This window comes from Salvelinus alpinus, chromosome 18, assembly GCF_045679555.1.
Source record: "Salvelinus alpinus chromosome 18, SLU_Salpinus.1, whole genome shotgun sequence".
Taxonomy (NCBI): Eukaryota; Metazoa; Chordata; class Actinopteri; order Salmoniformes; family Salmonidae; genus Salvelinus; species Salvelinus alpinus.
In genome coordinates this window covers 23,494,478-23,511,091 of record NC_092103.1, presented here as the reverse complement: position 1 = coordinate 23,511,091, position 16,614 = coordinate 23,494,478, and the positions used below count along the sequence as shown (strand labels likewise).

The window sequence follows — 16,614 nt, the reverse complement described above, 5'->3', positions numbered from 1 at the left end:
CTAAGACAAACTGAAAAAGTTCCACAGACTAACAGAAATGGAATAATGTGTCCCTGAAAAAAGGGAGGGTCAAAATCAAAAGTAACAGTCAGTATCTGGTGTGTCCACCAGCTGCATTAAGTACTGCAATGCATCTCCTCCTCACGGACTGCACCAGATTTGCCAGATCCTGCTGTGAGATGTTACCCCACTCTTCCACCAAGGCACTTGCAAGTTCCCGGACATTTCTGGGGGGAATGGCCCTACTCCTCACCCTCCAATCCAACAGGTCCCAGACGTGCTCAATGGGATTGAGATTTGGGCTCTTCGCTGGCCATGGCAGAACACTGACATTCCTGTCTTGCAGGAAATCACGCACAGAATGAGCAGTATGGCTGGTGGCATTGTCATGCTGGAAGGTCATGTCAGGATGAGCCTGCAGGAAGGGTACCACATGAGGGAAGAGGATGTCTTCCCTGTAACGCACAGCTTTCAGATAGCCAGCAATGACAACAAGCTCAGTCCGATGATGCTGTGACACACCGCCCCAGACCATGACGGACCCTCCACCTCCAAATCGATCCCGCTCCAGAGTACAGGCCTCGGTGTAATGCTCATTCCTTCGACGATAAACACGAATCTGACCATCACCCCTGGTCAGACAAAACCGCAAATCGTCAGTGAAGAGCACTTTTAGCCAGTCCTGTCTGGTCCAGCGACGGTGGGTTTGTGCCCATAGGCGACGTTGTTGCCGGTGATGTCTGGAGAGGACCTGATTTACAACAGGCCTACAAGCCCTCAGTCCAGCCTCTCTCAGCCTATTGCAGAAAGTCTGAGCACTGATGGAGGGATTGTGCGTTCCTGGTGTAACTCGGGCAGTTGTTGTTGCCATCCTGTACCTGTCCCACAGGTGTGATGTTCGGATGTACCGATCCTGTGCAGATGTTGTTACACGTGGTCTGCCACTGCGAGGACGATCAGCTGTCCGTCCTGTCTCCCTGTAGCGCTGTGTTAGGCGTCTCACACTACGGACATTGCAATTTATTGCCCTGGCCACATCTCCAGTCCTCATGCCTCCTTGCAGCATGCCTAAGGCACGTTCACGCAGATGAGCAGGGCATCTTTCTTTTGGAAAGGCCTCTTTAGTGTCTTAAGTTTTCATAACTGTGGCCTTAATTGCATAGCGTCTGTAAGCTGTTAGTGTTTCTTAACGACCGTTCCACAGGTGCATGTTCATTAATTGTTTATGGTTCATTGAACAAGCACGGGAAACAGTGTTTAAACCCTTTACAATGGAGATATTTTGATTTTTACAAATGATCATTGAAAGACAGGGTCCTGAAAAAGGGACGTTTCTTTTTTTGCTGAGTTTAGATGATTTGATTTAAACACAGGATGTGTCAATATATGGAAAAATACAAATTTTACACAATTGGTCGAAAGAACAGACAACTCTTGGTCGACAAAGATTTGTTTTAGTTGGGAAAAGCCCTACACTACGGGCATGTTTACAACATTGTCTAAGGCAGCACAAATTATGCTGATAACTACAGAAAATGAAACATTAAACAGTAAACATAAGCCTCAACAATAGTCTATGATCAGTCATTCAACCAGACATTGATTGCCTGAGAAAATACTTAATATTTTTATCTTGGACCTCACAAGACTACATACAAGAGGGTCTGCATGCACCGATATGATCCCCGTACTAGTTAGGCTACTGAGAATCTACCCTCTCACTGACTTTGACATAGCTTTAGTAGGGTGATTCCGTGGAAAAGTCAAACTGATTATGCCCAAATATAGTAATTTCCAAATGAATCCATGTGCATAATTATCCTTAACCCTTTACATTTGTACCCGTATATGGGTTGAAAATTGCAGATTTGGAACGTAGTGGCTGTACAGTAACATGCTACACATGACGTCAGAGCTCTGTTCTGAACAGAATGAGACTGTTCACCGGGGCACATGCACCTGAATGCACTCATGGCTCCTTTCTATGCGCACTAAAATTATGATCTGTTTCTATGAATTGCCTTGTGAAAGCCTAACACTGTAAGATTGTAATTTATAACTTAGCTAGTCATGCTGACAATATAACAAGCTTTCAAATCTTGCCCAGCTGACCCAGATTGCAATATATAATGGACCATTTTTGGATTGCGTAAACAACAACAGTAATTGTGTAATGGTGGGATGCAGGGTTGTGTCCAAAATTAAACTACAAGTGTGCTTGCTCTAGTTCCACAACGGCACAGCTAGGAGAGATAAAAATAGTACCGTATATAAATAAATGTGCATTGAAATTGCTTAGGAAATGTGCACACTTTGGAGAGGTGTGTGGCCACTTGTAGAAACCAGTTATTCCTCTTAGTCAAACCTTTGTTATTTTTTTGTCTTATGTTGCACCTAGCCCACATTTTCTAGCAATAGTCTTATCATGTATGTATGTATCCAGAGTATTTTCAGATTTCGTATCAACAAATGCAGCGAAAAGTACAGTAAATTTAATTTTGCATGAAATCAACAGTGTAATTTTTGGATTGAGTCTTGTATCAGGTGAACTGTTGGGCTACTAATTTTCCCATTATCTCTAAACGGTTCACTTTCAATTGCTACCATGGTTATGCATTTCATATTTCCTCAGTAAGAAACATTTCAATATAGCCCTAACCATATAAGCCAATTGCCATGAGTTAAAAGGTTAAGGTCTAGCTTTATTATATAGTTCAGGCTTTATTTGGGAAAAAAATGCTTTCTTTCTCAAAAAAAGGCTTTTCAGTCAATCACATTTCATGGCTTTTAGAAAGGGCTCACAGAGCTTATTTCTCCATTCACAGATGTCTGTGAAGCAATACAGAACAAATTGAAGTGTCTTTTGACTTTTGTTTGCGTGTTCTACGGTCTTGTAAAGATAGGTGGTACTGGTAATGTACCATCAATACAATTATTTATTTTTTATAAAACAAATCTTGGAACTTTTACTGTCTTCAACACCAGATGAGTGGAGGCATTGCTCAGCAGTTCAGACACAGGAGACAGAGTATGATCCCCCAGCTATGACTGATTGGTCTACCTTGTCTGGCTTCTTCCTCCAGTAGGTCTGTGTGCATGGCCAGGTACCTCTCCTCATCACACAGGGCCTCGATCCTGGCCTCCTCCTCGGACAGCTGGTAGTCTCTGTTCCACGAGCCTGTGTCGTACTCCGAGAGGTCATGCAAGTGACCGCGCCCATCATACCTGTAGGGTGAAGAGAGGGGTTAGAGGAATAGAAGAAGCAACTGAGGAAAGACAACACATGGACCTACTTACCAACACAGATGGGACCCTAAAACCAAGAGTTTTTAACAACAAAACGTGCTACCTCAGTCACAAGTCTTTCATGAGGGAGTGTATGGTACTGGAACTGAGCAATCTCGTCACAATACAGACAGCCTAACATGAACAACTCCTGACATAGGCCTATCTAGTGCAGTTCTCTGGCAAGCTTACTCAGTGTAGCCTATCTCATTCCTCTCTCAACAATCCCTATGGAGAAACAGCCCTGCATGAACACAAAAACAAAAGAAAACAACTCGCGTCTTACCTTACAGGGTTTAACTTCCCCATATAATATGCATAATTCCTTCTATATCTGTAAAAAAGGTACATCCACACAAACCCGAGCACATAAATACCTATCCGTAAGAACCCAAACGGACGATATTTTCCTGCGTTCGCTCCTCTCTTCCACCTCTCCAGAGTGGGCGCTGGGGTTGGCATTGGGGGGCCAGGCAGGACCCCTTAGCCTTAGGCTACTTGCTGGGGAAATAAGGGCTGGTTATGTGATAGAGAGACACACACATACATTCGAAACAAGAGGCAGGCCCGTGGGTATATTTCCAAATAAACAACTATTTTTACAGGTCATCATAGCCAACTGTCAGTCTCATGTAGAGCATGTTCACTGTTGAAATATATGGCCAACTTAAAGGAGGACACAGCATCTTGACATGATGCTCTGTTACCCTGTTAATAGTTAGTGCATCTTCGGTTTCATGAGGCCAAAAGGACGTCATTAGCAAGCTAGATAAATGGTTTGCCAATACTTTTATGTCACAGTTATGTTTGCAAGAATCCGATCAGTCCCTTCGAAAGACAGATCTGGGATTAGGAAAGTTGGTTAGGATAACAATTCCTTTAGGTTTGTTCAACCGACCTATCAATCAGGATGTTCTTGTCCCCCATCCATGGGATGAGCTGTTTGCCCTGCTCGTGGAAGTGAGCCCTCTCGTCATCCCGGAACAGCTTGCAGGCATAGCCGAACACGAGAATCTCGGCATATTTATTGCTGTCACTCTCATCCTTCTTCGCCGGCTTGTTATTGTGGTCCCTCTTGCCCCCGCCGCGCCGATACATTCCAAATTTGCACGTGAAAGAAATCTAGCGCGCTAGATAAGTTATATTACTATCGTTCAATTCTTGTCGTACTACAAAGTCTTTCTTTCTCGGTTAAAATGACACATAAAATGTCACAATAAACATACTCACAAAAACCTATTTCTGACATGTGCAGCCATTTTGGAAAAGTTTGTAAATTACACTTTTGGTTCATATATGTAGATTCGCCAATTGCTCTTCAAGATAGAAAAACACTATACGTAAAATAAACGTTTAATTTCACTATATTCTGAAGAGAAGTAACAGTATTCATTATGTATCTACATTTGATAATATATAATACACAGTCTGTGATTTTATGAGTTAATGCCCTCTATTTGTGCATGTTGAATGTGCTACAGTATGATTATGAAATAACTTTCGAGAGAGAAATGGTGAGATCGTAAAGTCGTCTAGCCTGAATTTGCTCTACTCTGTAAATCCTACCGGTTTCTGAGATTTAATTCCTTAAACTACCATACACTTAAACGACATTAGGTAGTTTAACATTTTGACACATACATATACATATATATATGCTTGTCTAAAAGGTGTTTATTGAGAAAAAAATAGAGGTAGGCTTCCGAGGTGGGCAGGGGCGTATTGGCAATCTGGCAATTCTGGCAAATGCCAGATTGGCTGGACCATTTTTTTGTTGGGTGGGCTGGTCGAAATTGACACAAACAAAAAAAAACGATGCAAAGGTAACATTGCCAGTGGCCCATGCTGCCCTACAAAGGCAAAATGCAGTAAGTACACTTTTGATCAAAATTGAGTTAAGACTGAAATCAGACTTTGTAGTATATGTTTTATCTTGTGAGAAAGTGTCGTTGTTCAATATATATTTTGTTCTTGAGAAAAAAAGAGTGTGAAATTTGTAGTAAATACAAAATGCAAGCCATACAAAGGCAAAGAGCACTAACAGCACAAACAGTGGAAATTAGAAAAATGGAATTAAAGTATTTTTGCTGTCCAGCCAAATATGTAGTTAGATAAATTATAATACACTAATGTATTATCTTATTATGAAGACATTTTTTATGCATATCAACCAGTCTGAAGTGCTGTAATAGTAATTACCACTTAGGGTGTTGATTCAGGGCAACACATATGACATAAGTCGTTAGCTTGGCTATTATAACGTATAAGGCTTAAAGGGTAATTCTGCCACCTTTCAACCTCATATTTATTATCGCCAGCCAAGTTATTGTAACTCATTTTGATTTTATTATTACTTTTATTATTACATGTTTTACTTTTATATTATTTCCTTTCACTTTGCATTGTTGGGAAGGCCCCATAATTAAGCATTTCACTGTTATTCTACATCTGTTGTTTATGAAGCGTGTGACTAATAAAATGTGATTTGATTTGAAACCAGTGTCTACATACAGTATGTGAAAACAGTGTTTCTCTGATCTTTGGTTAAAAATATAAAAAGAAACATCCTAAAAAATGCTTCTCTGTGACACAGGGTAGGATTAAAAGTTTAAAAAACTGTGATTTTCAAAACATGCTACGAGTTTCTAGCGAGAGTGTTGGTATTTTCTTGCTCACCACGTCACTGCAAAGGTCACAGTGTTTGAAAATCACTGTTTTTAAAATGTTTTAACTTCTGATGATATCATCAGGTAGAACTTTAAAATTGTATATGTTTTTCTACAAAACGTAGAAATGTGCAGTTTTCATATATCGAATCAAATCAAAAATTATTGGTCACATGCGCCGAATACAACAGGTGTAGACTTTACCGTGATATGCTTAGTTATGAGCCCGTTCTCAACAATGCAGAGTTTAAAAAGTAAGAACAATATTTGCTAAATAAAAAAGGAAATAGTAACACAATAAAATAACAATAACGAGGCGATATACAAGGAGTTCCGGTACCGAGTCAATGTGCAGGGGTACGAGGTAATACAGTATGCACATGTAGGTAGGGGTAAAAGTGACTAGGCAATCAGGATATATAATAAAAAGAGTAGCAGCAGCATATGTGGAGAGTGCGAAAGTGTGTCTATGCTTAAGTGTGTATGTGTGTGGCATCAATATTTATATGTGTGTGAGTGTATGTACTGTGTGTGTATGTGTGTGTGTGTGTGTTGGAGTATCAGTGTAGTATGTGTTGCACATTTTGGGGAATATTCAGAGGTGGAAATTTTCCATGGGAATTAACAGGAATATATGGGAATTAACAGAAATATACACAAACTAACATGAATACCATTTAAATGTAGATGTTTTTTGCATTGGATATATTTACCATATCATATGGAGACATAAACATAAACCATAAGTAGACATAATTGCAAATAATCAAATCCGTCCAATAGAAATAAAAAAAACTATTTAGTTACGAATTGAACTTTAATTAAATGAGTTGACTCTTCACATGGGATTATTTCACTGAACAACAAAAGAAAGGGAATATTGAATGATCCCAATGATCCATCGCATCTCCGAAAAACGTTTTCAACATACATCTGTAAAATGATAGTATTGAAACTAAAGCTTTGGTTCTTCCTCTCAGGCTTCCATGTCTTCTCCCTGGACTTCCTCAATGTCCATCTCTTGAACATCAGACTCTGAGGCCTCATCTTCACTGTCACTTTCCAACCTTGTTGAGGATGGCTCGTTGTCAGGCTCAAAAAGCCTCAAATTTGCCCGGATGGCCACCAACTTTTCAACTCTTGTATTGGTCAGCCTGTTGCGTGCTTTGGTGTGTGTGTTCCCAAACAAGGACCCGTTGCGCTCTGAGGCGGCTGATGTTGGTGGGATTTGGAGGATGATGTAGGCAACAGGGGAAAAAGCCTCAGATTCACAAAGTCCCTTCCACCAGGTGGCTGATGAGATATTTTGGCACGACTGCCATATTGCATCTCCATACCAAAGCCCTTGCTTGGAAGTGTACTTCGCCAGACTGCCAAGAACATTGCCCTCATCCAGGCCAAGGTGGCGAGACATGGTAGTGATGACACCGTAGGCATTGTTGATCTCTGCACCAGACAGGATGCTCTTGCCAGCATACTTGGGGTCCAACATGTACGCTGCGGCGTGTATGGGCTTCAGGCAGAAGTCTTCATGCTTTTTGATGTATTTCAGAACTGCAGTTTCCTCTGCTTGGAGCAACAGTGAAGTGGGCAGGGCTGTATGGATTTCTTCTCTTACATCTGTATTGGTAGACTGTGATATGGCCATTTCTTGGAGAGACTCCTTCCCCTCCAGGAGACTGTCAAACATGATGACAACACCACCTCAACGGGTGTTGCTGGGCAGCTTCAGTGTGGTGCTCTTATTCTTCTCACTTTGCTTGGTGAGGTAGATTGCTGCTATAACTTGATGACCCTTCACATACCTAACCATTTCCTTGGCTCTCTTGTAGAGTGCATCCATTGTTTTCAGTGCCATGATGTCCTTGAGGAGCAGATTAAATGCATGAGCAGCACAGCCAATGGGTGTGATGTGAGGGTAGGACTCCTCCACTTTAGACCAAGCAGCCTTCATGTTTGCAGCATTGTCTGTCACCAGTGCAAATACCTTCTGTGGTCCAAGGTCATAGATGACTGCCTTCAGCTCATCTGCAATGTAGAGACTGGTGTGTCTGTTGTCCCTTGTGTCTGTGCTCTTGTATAATACTGGTTGAGGGGTGGAGATGATGTAGTTAATTATTCCTTGCCCACGAATATTCGACCACCCATCAGAGATGATTGTGATACAGTCTGCTTTCTCTGTGATTTGCTTGATCTTCACTTGAACTCTGTTGAACTCTGCATCCAGCAAATTAGTAGATAAAGCATGTCTGGTTGGAGGGGTGTATGCTGGGCAAAGAACATTCAGAAATCTCTTCCAAAACACATTGCTTGTGAGCATCAGAGGTGAACCAGTTGCATACACAGCTCGAGCAAGACATTCATCAGCATTTCTTTGACTACGTTCCTCCATTGAGTCAAAAAAACTTCTGATTCCAGGAGGACCATGAGCTGTTGCTATCGATAAGGTGTCTGATTCATCTTGGCCAGATGATTCTGCATCTTTGTTGCATTCTTCACATATGATTTGGCACAGTATTTGTAAATGTACACATCTTTTCCTTCTACATTAGCTGCAGTGAAATGTCTCCACACATCAGATGGTGCCCGTGGCATTTTCTTGTAAAGATTAGAAAGAAAGGAGTAAAAAATACAATTCCATGTACAGATAAATAGTTAAGCAGTTAGATTAAACAACTCCTTTGTTAGGAAAATGTTTTAAAATTAAACATTTATGGAAACAGGCGAATTAACATTCCTCAGTTAGTAGGCTCAATCAAGCTAAAACCCACATGGTAGCAAAAACTAACTAGCAGGAATTGTTAACAAGTTAGAAATGATTTAAATACACTTTGCTGTGGGCTACTATTTACTAGTTTACAAAAAATCATGTATGTCATGCCACCCAGTATTGTAATCAAAACTTACCAGAAAGCATGTAGGCCTTGGCTCAGACAGTGTAGTAGTGTGGGCTCAATAGTATCTCATTAGTGTGCAAGATCTTGAGAATCAGCTGTACATGTGATGGAAGAATGCACTGTGCATGCAGAGGGTTGCAATTCCATTGAATTGGGGATAGTTTAGACAAAATATGCCACAAGACCTAGAATTGCCTTATGTGTATCCCACAAAAAAGGTTCACTGTTATAAGCTAACTTTTTTTGATGAAGTTAAGCAAAATTAGCTTCCCATGGAAAATGTCCGACCCTTTGGAGCCCTATGTGTGATTGTGTGGGTAGAGTCTAATGCCAAATAGTCAGTGCAAAACAATTACGATAAAAAATATATATAATAAAAGAAGTCAATGTAAATAGTTTGGGTAGCCATTTGATTAACTATTCAGCAGTCTTATGGCTTTGGGGTAGAAGCTGTTAAGGAGCCTTTTCATCCCAGACTTTGAGCTCCAGTACCGCTTGCCATGCAGTAGCAGAGAGAACTGTCTATGACTTGGGTAGCTGGAGTCTTTGACAATTTTTAGGGCCTTCCTCTGACACTGTCTGGCATAGAGGTCCTGTATGGCAGGGAGTTCGGCCCCAGTGATGTACTGGGCCGTACGCACTACCCTCTGTAGCGTCTTGAGGTTGGATGCCGAGCAGTTTCCATACCAAGCGGTGATGCAGCCAGTCAATATGTTCTCAATGGTGCAGCTGTAGAACTTTCTGAAGATCTGAGACCCCATGCCAAATCTTTTAAGCCTCCTGAGGGAGAAGAGGCGTTGTCGTGCCCTCTTCAAGACTGTGTTGGTGTGTTTGGACCATGATAAGTCCTTAGTGATGTGGACACCCTCGACATGCAACACTACAGCCCTGTCTATGTGAATGGAGGTGTGTTCGGCCCTCTGTTTCCTGTGGTCCATGATAAGTTATTTTGTCTTGCCCACATTGAAGGAGAGGTTGTTATCCTGGCATCACACTGCCAGGTCTCTGACCCCCTCCCTATAGGCTGTCTCTTGGTCGTTGGTGTTCAGGCCTACCACTTAATGATGGCGTTGGAGTCGTGCGCGGCCACGCAGTCGTGGTTGAACAGGAAGTACAGGAGGGGACTGAGCAGGCACCTCTGAGGGACCCCCATGTTGAGGGTCAGCATGGCGGATGTGTTGTTGCCTACCCTCACCACCCGAGGGTGGCCCATCAGGAAGTCCAGGATCCAGTTGCAGAAGGAGGTGTTCAGTCCCAGGGTCCTTAGCTTAGTGATGAGCTTGTAGAGCATTATAGTGTTGAACACTGAGCTGTAGTCAATGAACAGCGTTCTCATGTAGGTGGTCCTTTTGTTCAGGTGGGAAAGGGCAGCGTGGAGTGCAAAAGAGATTGCGTCATCTATGGATCTGTTGGAGTGGTATGCGAATTGGAGTGGATCCAGGGTTTCTGGGATGATGGTATTGATGTGCCAGCTGGTCAGCGCATGCTCTCAGTACGTGTCCTGGTAATCTGCCTGGCTCTGCGGGCTTGTGAATGTTAACCTGTTTAAAGGTCTTACGCACATTGGCTACAGAGAGCGCAGTTTTCACATATGTAGACACTGGTATTGTGCTGGAGATAATGAAAATTAGGTTGAAAATTTGTGGAATTGCCCTTTAGGCAGACAGACAGACAGACGGAGAACAAGAAGAAGAACAGAATGACAGCAGAGAAGATGCTGAGACGCATAGACAGCACAACAGGGAGGCAAACAAAATGGTCTCTTCCAAAATTTCGGCCACACTTTATTTGGAGAGTTAGAAATGCTCCATCTGTAGATGCTCTAAAGATGGTCATTCTATCAACAGACTATCTGTTGTTCAGCAACTGCTTGCTAAGGTTAAGGTTAGGGTTAGAGATAGGGTTAGTAGATAGTTAGTTGAATGTTACAGATAGTCTGTAGATCATCTACAGATGGACTATCCAAATAAAGTGTTACCAAAATTATTTTCTAGGTCTAGTTGCAGAAAACAGTCATCATGCTATAATTGGCTAAAGCAGAAACAGACTGCCACCCAGAATAATATTCCTCCATCATTATTATAGATTTTGATAGATTTTGTAAACTCCTCTGCCCACCCCCTGCAACAGTGAAATACAAGAGTTCAAGTCTCTGAAAGGCCGACTATAATTGCATTCTATCAACATCACTGGATATTCAGACACATTGGTTGTCACAAAAGTCAATTTTATTATTACATTTGAAATTAGGTCTAAAATGTCAGCAACTGTCGAGGGGAATGTCTGACTGAGCTAAAGTTACTCATTGCATTAAAAAATAGTGAACACATTGCATTCTTGAAAGTTATGGGGTAAAAAAGATTGGCACAAAAAATATATGAGCAGCTGCAACTTCATAAGACAGTTCTTGATAGCCGGATCTTCTCTGGACATCATTAGAACTGCTGGGCTCGCTATAACCTCTTAACCAATGTTTAATCTATACAAATACAAGGAGTATCACTAATCATTAACTCTACTAAGCCTTATCAAACATCAGTTAACTTGTTCCTAATTTTTGCCACTCCACATCCACATGTCATTATTATCTTTTTTTTTTCTATGTGAACTTTTGAACTAATAATTAAAGAGAAATCTTGCGCATTTTTGTCATGATTTTTAAACACAGATTGGCCATTGAATGATGTACTTCAGTGGTTCCCTACCTTTTTTGGTTACCATACCACCAACTGAATTTTGCTCTGCCTGGAGTAGCCCTGAAGTTCCCCTCATCGTCTCATGAGTCTTCTCAAGTACCCCCTATGGACAGGCCAGGTACCCCCAGGGTTCCTAGTACTTCATGTTTCAATGCATTTCACTCTCACTGTCCTTTCCTACTACATTTGACAAAATAAATGTGAATGATTTCAGGAAAGGATGTGCACTATGCATAGGCTACCTACATTTTTTGGCCAGTCAGTTTGAGCTGTTTAGCCATGAAACTGTTTATATTCTGTCCACCCTTTTCATAGGAATCTGCCATTATGTAAAGTTATTAATACACCTGCTTGGCATGTCTGCATAGTTATTTTGCTGTCGTCGGGCTCGTTGGTGTCACACCCTGGCCTTAGTTATCTTTGTTTTTCTTTATTATTTTAGTTAGGTCAGGGTGTGACATGGGGGATGTTTGTGTGTTTTTGTCTCCTCTAGGGTGTTTGTATTGTCTAGGGGGTGTTTGTAGAGTTCATGGGGTTGTGTTCAGTGTAGGTGTTTATGTAAGTCTATGGTTGCCTGGATTGGTTCTCAATTAGAGACAGCTGTCTATCGTTGTCTCTGATTGGGAGACATATTTAGGCAGCCATAGTCATTAGGTAGGTTGTGGGTAATTGTCTATGTGTAAGTTGCCAGTGTCTGCACTTATTTGTTTTGTATAGCTTCACGTTTTGTTAGTTTGTAAAAGTGTTTGTTTCGTCTTCATTAAAAAGGAAGATGTATTGTTATTACGCTGCGCCTTAGTCCTCCTCTCTTTCTCCTAACGACGATCGTGACAGTTGGATTAGAATCATGCGTGACAATCGAACAGAATGGTCAAAATGACAGATTGCTCAGGATGCCATAGGAAATGTCAAGTACATCTTGTTTCTCGTTCAGAAAGGAAATTACATTTACACACTCCTCCTTGCTCCATCATTGGGCAAATTGATTACATTACCCAAGCTCATCATTTTGTCATCTGTGTCATACTCCATGTAGTTTTTCTACCCCTCACTGAGCAACATGCAGTAGGTCTGGCCATTCTAAAGTGCAGGTGGACAAGATATTGTTATAAAGGGAGAGTAATCTCACATGAAGTGATGACCAAGCACGCATGCACACGTGCTCGTGCACACACACAAACTGCACCTCTACTGTACATTGCTGAAAGCTGAAATATACAGTACCTCCCATAAACTACGTTAGTCATTTCAAGGCTAAATTATTTTCCTCTTGAGGTTCAGTTAATTAAGGTGTGTATATTTCTATTTCAGCAAGAGGGAAAAAGCCATTTGCTGCATTCAGTCTGAGCTAACCTGCATGGAGGTCAAAGCTGCAGGTAGCCTACTTTATCTTTCAGGGTTCTATAATTTAGTAAAGCTAATTAGACTCATGTGTTGCTTCCTGCAAAGGTCAACCAATAACTCTATTCTTGAACTCATTCACTTATTTTTTCTTGGAATGAATGGATAGGATATTTGGATAAATTATTAGGTCCAAGATTTTTTTCTGACCACATGACCCGACCAGGAAAAACTATGGTTCCAGATTAGATGAATACATTTCTCGATGATCTTGGACACGTCATGTAACCTGTAAGAATTCCAGATCTACATGACAGAAATACCAAAGATATTGTCCAGCAAACCAAAATTGGTTCAGTGAAAGTTCCTCGAACATTTGTTCGGTTGTGGCAAATGTTCTCATAACACAAAAACTGTCCAATTGTGCTTATGATTATACAATGTTTGTATAAAACATTTGTCTGATGTTGCAAGAATGTTCCCAGAAGACAATTTTTCTGTTCTTTACTTGGAAACCTAATGAGAACGTTTGGGGAATGTTCTGTGGTGGTTGTTACAGATGTTGTGAGCAACACTTTTGTGAATGTTAGGAGAAACTTCCAAGGATATTTTATTTTAAAAAATTCCCGGGTTTACTGGGTGGTAGTCTGTACACAGGAGATTAACATGACAGTTACCATTTATGACAATTATCCCCTTGTGTTGGCTCTGACTTTATGTTGAAGTATTTTATTAATGATTACAGCATGTTCTTCAAATTAGCACATTGCCAAGTCCTTAAAGGGAAGTTGGCTCAATTTGGAATTTGGAACAAAATATGCAACAGTAGGGAGAGAGAGAGTGGGCCACTGGGATCTCTCTCTCTCTCCGGCAGGCCAATTTACCTAATGGTGTTTATCAAACTCAATAATGATCCGCTTGAGGAAACATAGGAATGAGGGCAGATGAAAAACCTCACCCAACAAAAACAAATGAAACAATACTAGCATGTAGGGCTTTTCTCCAATTTACAACGACGGTGTCAGGTGGACAAACAGGTTAATGGCAGAAATAAATGCTAATCAATCAGAGGTTAGCGTCACACTGGCTAGGCTGTATAAGGAAGCTGCTGTGGGATTTAGAAAAAATGTCAGATCACAGTGAGCCCAAAAGCAGCCTGTCTGATAGGGCCTGTCTGATCCAGCTCCATCTAGGGTACTCTTTTCTCTCATTAGGCTCACCCCCACCCTCATAAAAAAGGAGGAGTGCAAAGGAGCAAAATAAATACCAATATGGTGATGAGGCAAAGGGTAGCTACTTTGAAGAATCTCAAATAGAAAATATGTGTTGATATGTTTAACACTTTCTTGGTTACTATGATTCCATATGTGTTATCTCATATGTCTTCACTATTATTCTGGAATGTATGTAATAGTAAAAAATTAAGAAAAACCCTTGAATGAGTAGGTGTGTCCAAACTTTTGTCTGGTACTGTAAGTATTCAGGTTCAGGTTTACCACGGGTGCATCCTGTTTCCATTGATCATCCTTGAGATGTTTCTACAACTTGATTGGAGTCCACCTGTGGTAAATTCAATTGATTGGACATGATTTGGAAAGGCAAACACAAACGGAAAGGCAAACACATATAAGGTCCCACAGTTGACAGTGCATGTCAGAGCAAAAACCAAGCCATGAGGTTGAAGAAATTGTCCGTAGAGCTCCGAGACAGGATTGTGTTGAGGCACAGATCTAGGGAAGGGTACCAAAAAATGTCTGCAGCATTGAAGGTCCCCAAGAACACAGTGGAATCCATCATTCTTAAATGGAAGAAGTTTGGAATCACCAAGACGCTTCCTAGAGCTGGCCACCTGGCCAAACTGAGCAATCGGGGGAGAATAACCTTGGTCAGGGAGGTGACCTAGAACCCGATGGTCACTCTGACAGTGCTCTGGAGTTCATCTGTGGAGATGGGAAACCTTCCAGAAGGACAACCATCTCTGCAGCACTCCACCAATCAGGCCTTTATGGTAGAGTGGCCAGACGGAAGCCACTCCTCAGTTAAAGGCACATGACAGCCCGCTTGGAGTTTGCCAAAAGGCAACTAAAGACTCTCAGACCATGCAAAACAAGGTTCTCTGGTCTGATGATACCAAGTTAGAACTCTTTGGCCTGAATGCCAAGTGTCATATGTAGAGGAAACTTGGTACCATCCCTACAGTGAGCATAGTGGTGGCAGCATCATGCTATGGAGATGTTTTTCAGCGGCAGGGATTGGGAGACTAGTCAGGATGGAGGGAAAGATGAACGAAGCAAAGTACAGAGATCCTTGATGAAAACCTGCTCCAGAGCGGACCTCAGACTGGGGCGAAGATTCACCTTCCAACAGGAAGCACACAGCCAAGACAACGCAGGATTGGCTTTGGGACAAGTCTCCTAATGTCCTTGAGTGGCCCAGCCAGAGACCGGACTTGAAACCAATCGAATAACTTTGGAGAGACCTGAAAATAGCTGTGCTGCGACGCTCCCCATCCATCCTGACAGAGCTTGAGAGGATCTGCAAAGAAGAATGAAACTCCCCAAATACAGGTGTGCCCGGCTTGTAGTTTCATACCGAAGAAAACTCAAGGCTGTGATCGCTGGCAAAGGTGCTTCAACAAAGTACTGAGTAAAGGATCTGAATACTTATGTAAATGTGATATTTCAGTTTTGTTATTTTTTATACATTTGCAAAATATTCTAAACCTGTTTTCGCTTTTTCATTATGGGGTATTGTGTGTAGATTGATGAGAAAAATGTAATCAAGTTTAGAATAAGGCTATAACCTAACAAAATGTGGGAAAAGTCTAGGAGTCTTACTACTTTCCGAAGTCACTGTATTTTATAAATTTTGATTTGTTTAACACTTTTTTGGTTACTACATGACTTCATATGTGTTATTTCATAGTTTTGATGTCTTCACTGTTATTGTACAATGTAGAAAATAGTAAAAATAAAACAAAATCCTGGAATGAGTAGGTGTCCAAACTTTTGACTGGTACTGTATATGTGTGCATGTATACAAGCATGCACATACACACACTCTCGCCCTCTCCTACCCTCAATACCTCTGTGAGTCTGGCCTCTCCTCCTCTTGGCTGCTGAGCTGGAACAATGAGTCCTGACAGGCGACACGCTCTCCTCCTGAGAGCGTTAAACGCTGCGACGAAACCAGATTAAGCCGTCCAAGATAGCATCTCATTCCGAGAGACTGCTGGGATGATAAATATCCTCCCATTTCAGCCCCTGGAACCATGGAAGCAGGCAGGGCCCTTAATCCCTCGGCTAAAATGTATACACTACCGTTCAAAAGTTTTGGGTCAATTAGAAATGTCCTTGTTTTCCATGAAAACATACATGAAATAAGTTGCAAAATGAATAGGAAATATAGTCAAGACGTTGATAAGGTTATAATGATTTCTAATTGAATTGTGTCCTTCAAACTTGGCTTTCGTCAAAGAATCCTCAATTTGCTGCAATTACAGCCTTGCAGACCTTTGGCATTCTAGTTGTCATTTGTTGAGGTAATCGGAAGAGATTTCACCCCATGCTTCCTGAAGCACCTCCCACAAGTTGGATAGGCTTGATGGGCACTTCTTATGTACCATACAGTCAAGCTGCCCCCACAACAGCTCAATAGGGTTGAGATCCTGTGACTGTGCTGGCCACTCCATTACAGACAGAATACCAGCTGACTGCTTTTTCCCTAAAA

The 16,614-nt window shown here is 41.5% G+C and overlaps 1 protein-coding gene and 1 long non-coding RNA gene across 6 annotated transcripts in view; one reads left to right on the top strand and one right to left on the bottom strand.

The window, feature by feature from the left end:
- The window catches only part of LOC139544041 (splicing factor, suppressor of white-apricot homolog), a 127,717-nt gene extending 123,165 nt beyond the window's left edge, over positions 1 to 4,552 (bottom strand). For 3 of the 5 annotated variants that reach the window (XR_011668795.1, XM_071350724.1, XM_071350726.1), the window contains exons 1-3: positions 4,184 to 4,552; positions 3,663 to 3,782; positions 3,062 to 3,225 (exon numbers count right to left, since the gene is read on the bottom strand). Coding sequence is in view for 4 of the 5 variants with exons in the window: in XM_071350724.1 (XP_071206825.1) it covers positions 3,062 to 3,225; positions 3,663 to 3,782; positions 4,184 to 4,383 (484 nt within the window). In the remaining variant the exon portion in view is untranslated. Of the gene's footprint in view, positions 1 to 3,061; positions 3,226 to 3,571; positions 3,787 to 4,183 lie in introns of all 5 variants that reach the window. The other 2 variants (XM_071350727.1, XM_071350725.1) reach the window with 2 other exon arrangements.
- Positions 4,553 to 4,806: 254 nt separating this feature from the next.
- On the top strand, positions 4,807 to 12,327 carry LOC139544026 (uncharacterized). Its single transcript, XR_011668792.1, has 2 exons — positions 4,807 to 5,153; positions 6,932 to 12,327. It is a non-coding gene; the product is annotated as an uncharacterized lncRNA (long non-coding RNA).
- Positions 12,328 to 16,614: the final 4,287 nt, after the last annotated feature.